The sequence below is a fragment of the Vigna unguiculata genome, chromosome 10 (genome assembly GCF_037176805.1).
Source record: "Vigna unguiculata cultivar grain cowpea cultivar isolate G323 ecotype 2 chromosome 10, ASM3717680v1, whole genome shotgun sequence".
NCBI lineage: Eukaryota > Viridiplantae > Streptophyta > Magnoliopsida > Fabales > Fabaceae > Vigna > Vigna unguiculata.
Genome location: NC_140801.1, coordinates 49,484,327 through 49,493,957, shown reverse-complemented (window position 1 = coordinate 49,493,957; position 9,631 = coordinate 49,484,327). Strand labels below are relative to the sequence as shown.

The following is a 9,631-nucleotide window of genomic DNA, read 5'->3' as shown; positions in this document are numbered from 1 at the left end:
GTCGCACTCACAAAAGGGGTTAGTGCAGTGTGAGGGAGCAAAGCGTGACACTCTCGTACATCTCAACATTGCCCTCCTTGTACTAATGTACTTCTCTCTATATTATTATTACCTTTTTCACCATTTCTTATATATTATTATTACAATTAATTAACAGTGAAATCAAAAAAAGGACAAAGAAAATAATTAATGTTAAGATTGAGGGAGATCTGGATGATAAAATTGGAAATCAGAAATGGAAAAATGGGAGGGGGAAGAGGCCATACTGAGATACTGATACTGATACTGTGTACTCACTGCCTAAAAGCAATGTATGAGAGCCATAAGTGGATGGGCCTCATGTGCCCTTTCACTCTCTCAGTCGCATCACCAGACAGTATCAAGCCACACGACCCCCACGTGTCAGACATCCTAACCTGATTTTTTACTGCTCCCACGTTAATTTGTCGTCCCAGGATGTCTCTCCCCCACGCGCTTCCCCTCACCGTCCAACCCAACACGACATGCACACTCCCTCCCTCAACAACACAACACACCAACATTAAACACCTCTTCAATCGATCTCAATCCCAACCAACCCCTCTCATCCTAGATCGTTTTTGTCTACTTTTTTTTTTTCATTACCACTCCTCTTATCACTCTAATATTATATCAATTATAGTAACATATATCATTTAAGACTGATACCGACCTCTACCTGTTTTTTCCTTATTTCTTTTCTTTAATTTCATTTTTTAATCTCTAAAAGGTTCAATTTAGTTTTTAGCGCTTTTAAAATTGTTTATTTCGATGCCTTTTATAATGGTAGGATTTTTTAAACAAAATTTGATGCAGCTGTTAAGTGTAAAAACAAACAAGATGAGTTGTTCAATTATTTTTGTATTGTACATCAGATTTATCAAATATTGAACAAAATATCTATAAAATTGTGATATTAAACCTATAATTCTACCTAAAATGTCCTAATACTTTTACTTTGTATATAATAGATATAATAAGTCATGTGACAATCAAATAAAATTAAATAAAGGTTCTGGTAAACAACACATAATGATCTTTAATATCAACTTCTGAAGTTGATTTTAAGTATCTGGATGTGATAATTATTTGTTGAAATGTATTTATCAATGAAAACATTGATATTTATATACAATATACAGTAATTAAAGAAATATAGTTTTATATGTACAGTAAACAGTGATTTGGTAGCTATCAAGTTGGAGGAGGAAGCAGTGTTGGATGGTGGATGAATCATAGTTGGGGTCACTTTTGACAAATATTGGTGTGTCCAATCTAGTGGCAACTTACAAACACTATCAAAATATATTACAAGAGACTCATCAAACATGATTTAGACAAGGGGTATGCTTAGATTTGTCTAAGATCTTCTGTCCATCCACAAAGGTATATATATATATATATATATATATATATATATATATATAACTTTTTTAAGGTACACATAAACCTAGCATATTAAAATACAATTTAATTATTAAAAAATAATTATTTTTATTTTTAATATTGTTTTATTCTTGCTTACTTTGTTCATTGAAATAAGGTATAAAACTCAACAATAGAAGATTCTATTAAAAGAAATGTTAATAGAATTATTAAGAGAATTTGCTGTGATCTCCAATAGATTTTTGGTGTGATCTTTACTAACTGTATTTATTAAAGAACATGATGTTCTTAGTAAGATCTAAAATATAATTATGATTTTTTAAAATAATTTTATATTTTTAGATAGTAAATATATTTATTTTATTTTTTATATTTATTAATTTGTAGGTTCAGGTGCATACATGTGCAAAATAAATTTTATTTTAGATGAAATGGGATAAAAATGTAGATATTACAGTACTGTGATTTGTAAAAGTAAAACTATTTAGAAAATCTAGGTTGAGATGTTAAATGGCAGTTGAAACAAATTTTAGTGGATCATATTTGATGAAAAAACCAAGAAGGATGTCCCTTTTATTAACACATTTGAAACATGATCATGCTCAATTTCGTACATTTTTTTTTTACGTATTTTTTTTAACATATAATTTACTCTGATGAGAGTTTCATATTCATATTCATGTTTTAGATTTTGAATGTAAAAAAACAAAAGTTATTTAAAATAATTTTGAATTAGGTGTAAATGGTAAGTTTATGTTTGATTTGATTTCAAATAATTAATATATATTAATTATACTCTTTTTCTATTGCATTTTATGTAGCATCAAACTGAAATAAATATTTATTTATTGAAGGCTTAAACTAGGATATAAAGATCTTTGTCCATAAAAAAAAAACAATATTGATCTTATTCAACTATTTGCTTGTTATTGAATAAGCTGTTATTTAAGTAATAATCTTATTATTGAAAAGGATACATTATGATAATTAACTTAATTTTTTTAATTTCAAAATATAAAACACTAACTAGCTATATTTTGAAGGAAAAGATAAAATATAAAATTTGTAAAAAAAAAAAATAGAAAGACTGAAGTTGTATTTTAACTTTTAATTCTTTTATCCAATTAAACATTATTGTGTGTATGGTGTAAAACTATGAAGACTAGATTAGTTATCTATCAGTTAATAAAAGATGTTAAATGAATAATTAGTTAGTATTAAAAATAATGTAAAATGATTAAAAGACATAGAAAGAACATGATGGTTGCTGGATTGTTAAATACAATTAGTCCGTATAACCAATAAGTAGATCACGTGATTTTAAATTGGCACACCATCAAACTAAAAGGAACATCTCAGTTCAATTCTCAATAGTATGTGTCTGATGTCGCATCAGACTCTTCTCATATCTTCTAAGCCTAAACAAATAAACTCTGTACTTTTCCTATTTATGTGTTCTTTACAAAATTTAATATTAGCTCATAATGAGGAAATAGATGATTCATTTCTTAGAAATCAAATATCCACCCATAAAGCAAGCATTGATTATTATTTATATACTTTTATAAAAAATGTTTTTTAAAATATGAATTAAAGTTAGTACCCTAGATTAAATAAAATCTGAATAAGAGTGTATAAGAGAAATATATATAAAAACAGTTTTTATGATTTAATTTGAACAATAAAAGAATAATTGAAAGAGAAGTAAGAAGGTAAGGTAAAAGTTTTGAAAGTATATATTCTAATTCTTGTGTTGAAGGGAAAGAGAAATAGAAAGAAGTGGGTAAAAGCAAAAGGGAATGGGTAGTACATCATACCCTATACACCAAAGCGGCAATGGCGCGTGCATTAATCACCCCACTCAATCTAGTAACTTACTTTTTCCAAAGAGATTTCGTCAAATATTTCCTCCAAAAAAACTACTACACTGCACACTACAACTATACTAACTCTCCTATTATTTTCATTCCCCACCCTCTGTATCATACACCTTCCAAACAAACTCCTAATTTTCTTAATTTAAGTTATTACTATTTATTATTTATTTTTTATTTTCATTATTAGTCCATCAATCAATTCTTATTAGTATTGTTCACCTGTACATGTATGCAATCTATTTGCCTTCTAGCATGTAACAAAAACATCATAAACATAAACACAAGTATAACTATAACTATAACAGTTATGATTTGAGGTATAACAGTTTCTCTCCCTTGTGTTGTGACCCTATATATTCGATAACCACCATCTCCCATACTCATCTCTTCCTTCGCTTTCCAACCTCAGAAGAAAGAAAGTTTCTTCCTTCGGTCCTCTCCTTTTCTTCTTCTTCTTCAATTCTCTGTTTGAAAAATACACTCTTCTTCGATGACAACGCACATTGATAACCTGTGGGTGTTGGCCTTGGCCTCCAAATGTACTCAAGAGAACATTGCATGGTCACTCTTGATCATGGCCTCTCTCTGGCTCACCATGACTTTCTTCTACTGGTCTCACCCTGGTGGTCCTGCTTGGGGTAAGTACTACTCCTTCCATTACTGGAAAAAGCCCACTTCAACCTCATCCAACAACCTTAACCTTTCCTCGGATACTGACAAAATCATTCCCGGTCCCAAAGGCTACCCTATTATCGGGAGCATCACCCTCATGATCTCCCTCGCGCACCACCGTATCTTTACCGCCGCCAAGGCATGCAACGCCATCAGGCTCATGGCCTTCAGCCTCGGAGACACACGTGCCATAGTCACGTGCCACCCCGATGTCGCCAAGGAGATTCTCACCAGCTCTGTCTTTGCTGATCGTCCAATCAAGGAATCTGCATACAGTCTCATGTTCAACCGTGCCATCGGTTTTGCCCCATACGGTGTCTACTGGCGCACACTCCGCCGCATAGCCGCCACGCACCTCTTCTGTCCCAAGCAAATCAAGGCCTCCGAGCTCCAACGGGCAGAAATCGCGGCTCAAATGACCCGCTCCTTCGCCAACCGCCATGGTGCCTTTCAGCTTCGCCAGGTTCTGAAAAAAGCTTCTCTTAACAACATCATGTGGTCTGTGTTTGGACAGAGGTATAAGCTGGATGAGGCAAACGCAGAAATGGAGGAGCTTTCCCAGTTGGTAGAACAGGGGTACGATTTATTGGGTACCCTTAATTGGGGCGACCACCTCCCTTTTCTCAAAGACTTTGACCTCCAGAAAATCCGGTTCACTTGCTCAAAACTCGTCCCCAAAGTGAACCGGTTCGTTGGTTCAATTATCGCCGACCATGAAGCCGACATAACCCAAACCAACCGCGATTTCGTTCATGTTTTGCTCTCTCTCCAAGGTCCAGATAAATTGTCTCACTCCGACATGATTGCTGTCCTCTGGGTAAGTTTAATTTAATTCCTACCAAAATTAATAATATAAATTTAACCTGAGAACTTAATTACTCACTGCCGCATGCATGTTCCTAAATAATATATAAATAAATAAATGTCTAATTGGTGATGTAAGGCTATTTTATTACATGTTCCTAATTTTTAATTTATTTTTTTGACAGGAAATGATATTTAGAGGGACCGACACGGTGGCGGTTTTGATTGAGTGGATATTGGCGAGGATGGTGCTTCATCCCGAGGTGCAAAGGAGGGTGCAAGAGGAACTGGATGCGGTGGTTGGTGGTGGGTCACGTGCCTTGACAGAGGATGATGTGGCCATGACCGTTTATCTTCCGGCGGTGGTGAAGGAGGTTCTGAGGCTGCACCCTCCAGGCCCGCTTCTCTCCTGGGCCCGTTTGGCCATAACTGATACCACCATTGATGGGCATCATGTGCCCGCAGGGACCACGGCTATGGTTAATATGTGGGCCATAGCACGGGACCCGGATGTATGGGTGGACCCACTTGAATTTAAGCCGGAGAGGTTCGTGGGTTTGGAGAACGAGTTTTCTGTTTTTGGGTCGGATCTGAGACTTGCTCCATTCGGATCGGGTAGAAGGACTTGCCCTGGGAAGACTCTGGGTTTGAGTACCGTGACCTTCTGGGTGGCTAGTCTCTTGCACGAGTTTCAATGGATACCCTCTGATGAAGCCAACGGTGTTGATCTAACGGAGGTGCTCAGGCTCTCTTGCGAAATGGCCAACCCCCTCACCGTTAAAGTCCGTCCCAGGCGTGGACTCAGCCCTTGAAATAATAGTAGCAGTGTTTAAGTTTGTCTAAGTTATTAACTTGAAACTCTTTGTTTTAATGGGAAGAGAAAAAAAGAAAAAAAAAAAAAGGGAAAGAGAGGAAGGTTTTGCATGTGGCAGGGGTTGGTGGGAGGTGCATGGCCCTTTGGAGGCACTAAATGTTAAGTGCATGGCCCTTTGAGTCATCAGGTTTTTCTCTTTTTTCTTTTTTTGGTTTTTGGTTTTTAAGTTGACAGTGAAGTCTGAAGTTGTCCGGTTATAAAAAATTAGATAATATCTATTTTCATTGTAAATATTTTGGTAAAATTAATACAAGTTTTTAAGTTTGGCCTCTACCATTTAAATAATGTGTCGTTAAAAACTAAACTGGAAGTAAATAAAATAATTCATCATCATGTCATAATCCGTAGCACATAACACACGCTAATGTGATAGATAGATAGATAGTACACTGGTACACATATGCCAGTGGGAGTTTAGCTATAGACAAGATAGCACACGTGATTACATCATAATTGTGGTTGAATTGAAAAAATATATGTATTTGAGGACACATAATAATAATAATAAAAAAAGAATGTAGATAATAATTTATTTAAGGAATTGAATCGGGAGAAGTGCGTGATGGAATGTGGTTGAGTGTGGAATTGCAAGTTGTAGAGAGGTGATGTGGGAGTTGTGAATGAAAGTTAAATTTGAAATATTTGGGATTTGGCAGTATGCAGTGAGAGACAAAAACCTTGGCCTGATCTAAGTCTACAACCAAGTACATGGTTCCCTGAGGTTTATTGTGACTCCTATGCACAACGACATGTTGATTATTACTATGGGTGGGGGCAACTCTGGTTTTCAACTTGTCCTAACCTCCTACCACCTATGACGCTTTGCACCACAAACTCTTTCATTTGTCATAAAAAACAGGACCACATTGATCTGTATCTTCAATTTTCTAGGGAGAAGTAAGACTTCAACTATACATGTAATTGACAGCACAGAGAGGTACATCTTACTCAAATTTAGCACATACACAACAGGGAATGTTTTATTTATTACAATGCCTTTTATTAATCTTTTTTCCCCTTTTGCTCAGTTTCAATTTCATTTCACGTAAAGTGCCTTTGCCCCCATTGTTACTATCATCATGCTATCATCGGTAAAACCCTCTCAAAAAATCATTAATACGGCAATTTCGTGTACATATAGTTGGCTATAACCATTTAAGTCAAACCAATTTACTTGACCCTGGTCTTCAATTATCCCATTCTTGTCAACCTCAACTTTATTCCTTTTCCCATTCGCACAACCTTTTTTTCTTCTCTAAATTCCTCTTCAAGAACTTAGCGTTTCGTTTCTTCTAGTCATTGCAAAATTATAAATTGTCTCTTCTTCGATGTTGCGAAATTCGATTCAGAAACAACCATTCACGTATTATATATAACAAACTTGTTCGGATAACAACTATCAACATTTTTTTTTGTTTACTAGTAGTGAACTACCCTGAGGATAAGAACTATGGCTACTTCATCGAAACTCACACGTTTATCATCATAATTGGGCCCAAGTGTAGTGACATGTCTTGGATAAGAATACAAATTCATTGAATATCTTGTTCCAACTTTTTAGGAAACAAAATGAATACTGCATTGACAATTCCAATTCTATGAAGGACATGGAAAAATATACTCGTGCTTTTATTTTGTCTAATTTTGGTTTTTTCTCACGTTTTTTTCTTTTTTTTTTTCACTTTTAATACTATGTGCAATAATTCTTGTTAAGTAGATCTCTCGGCTGAATTAGCTTAAAACACATATCGCTATTGGAGATTTGAAATACCTTTGGTAAAGTTACTAAAAGTGTTCCTTGTACATAACATGATTAGTGATTGGTATTTACTAATTGTAGAAAAAGTTGCACCTTTTGGATTTCCTAATGACTATTATTTTTTAAAATGAATTTTAGAAATTGAATAACATCACATACGTATCAAGAGTCGGCTTTGTTTTCGAAGGTTGACAAACTAGAAATGCATGACATCAATCATGCAATGATGTAAGTCTAATCGGGTTGAATATCCACACAATTAGTGTGAGAAAATTAAAAAAAAAAAAGAGTAAAAGGGTTTAATTAAAATACATTTCTTTTGCTAAGCAAGAAATAGAAAAATGATTAAATAGTATTTGACTTAAATTAAAGTAAAAATGTGTTAAACTATATAAACAACTCAAATAAAATTCTGAAATGTGCTTGAAATGTCAAATAAACTTAACAAAATTTGATTAAAAGGAATAAATTCATGTATTTCGAAATATGAATGACTAAATTGGTCCAAACTTTCAAAATAGACTAATTCCAAAATTTACTGAAAGTTAAAAGACCAAAAACATATTTAACTAATAGAAAAAGGATCTTTAGAATTTTGAAAAACTCAATTGACCTATGTAACACAAAATCCAATTAAGCTGAAAACTTACTCAAAAGCACTTCGATATTTGAGCTTAAAAATCAAAATCTTAGAGAATGAATATTGATTATTGGTTTTACACATGTTTGTGTGCCCTAAAGTTCTTGCCTTTGTAAGATGAAGAATTCAGAATGCGGGATACAGTGTAATGGCCTGAGATCACAGCGTGCGAGCCATCTTACGTTAGTGGCGGTCTCTTCGTTGGGACTATAATGCTTTGTCTTCAAAGGTGGTTCAATGCATTTTGCATCAAAACTTTTTGTAGTTCAGATCCCCTATTCAACACTTTTAACATATTCAATTCCAAATCCTAATTAACATCAAAGTTCTGGTCCCATAGTATTGCTTTTTTTGTGGTTTAAAACATATACAATCCTGATATTCTTAACATAAGATCCTAAAATCATGCACCAAAATTGAGCACAATATACATTCCAAGGAAGACACTTATTATATAAAACGAATATTGCTAAGAGAAAGAATAGCGTCTTTAAAATGTGAAAGGGCGATTTTTTTTTTTTTTTTAAAGTTTTAGGAGTTTGGAATGAATGATCTTCAAGTTCTTGTTAAAAACTTAATAGAGATTCATTTAAAAATCAGTTTTTTTCTTTTATATTCTCAAGTTAATAAGAACTTTAAATAAAAAATATACTAAATAATTAAATATTAAATGATTACTTCCTTTAATATTGATATCTATATAGGGATGACAAGATTGGATTGATGCAAGTAATATTTATCTTCTACCCATCCTGTTCAACAAAATTCGTTTAACAACATGTCTCATTATTTGTTGGATATATGTAAAAATGTATCCGATATTTTTTTTTATATCTGCAGGTACCTTAAATACTCATAGATAATTTTATATTTTATTTTTAATTTTTTTTTAAATAAAATCATTTAAATATATATATATATATATATATATATATATATATATATATATATATATTTGAAGTAAAATTTCAAACGATTGTTGTATGATTAATATTTTTGTTACCAATAATTTTATTTTGATCACTTGAAATTTAAAAAAAAATGCTAAAAAAATTTCGGTAATAATTATTAGCATCTTAATATATTTGGTCGAATGTCATGATACTAAATATGTCCCATTGCAAGTAGGAATTGAAATACCTATATCCATTATCCGTGAATATTCACTAAGAATACCCATTTGATATATCTTTAAGATATTACCCATGAATATTCATATAAATGTCTTTTAAAGCTTACCAAACAAAGTTCTTCGTTTGTCTGTCGTCCTGAATATCTCAAATGAAGTCTTTCATTTATTATTATTATTTTTTTAAAATCAAAAGATAAAACCAAAAGTCATAATCACAAATCATTTCCAAAGATTCAATGAAAACTATGTTTAGAAATTATAAATTCATATATGTTTATAAATAAACAAGTAATAATTAATATTAATTTCTAAAAACAAGGTGTTATAACTACTAAATTAAGGATTAAAAGCATGTTTGTGGAATGAAGAGTACAAAAAAAAAAATATCTCACTTGATCTTTTAAAGCATCTTCACAATTTTTGTTCTGAATAAATCTTTTCAAACTCTTTAGTTTAAAAATTAAAAGAA

General features: G+C 32.6%; 1 protein-coding gene across 1 annotated transcript; it reads left to right on the top strand.

Annotated features, from left to right (window-relative positions):
- The first annotated feature begins 3,616 nt into the window (after positions 1 to 3,616).
- On the top strand, positions 3,617 to 5,916 carry LOC114167002 (cytochrome P450 78A3-like). The gene is made up of 2 exons (XM_028051890.2): positions 3,617 to 4,770; positions 4,943 to 5,916. The coding sequence occupies exons 1-2, from the start codon at positions 3,772 to 3,774 to the stop codon at positions 5,567 to 5,569; spliced, it is 1,626 nt and encodes a 541-aa protein (XP_027907691.1). The 5' UTR covers positions 3,617 to 3,771; the 3' UTR covers positions 5,570 to 5,916.
- Positions 5,917 to 9,631: the final 3,715 nt, after the last annotated feature.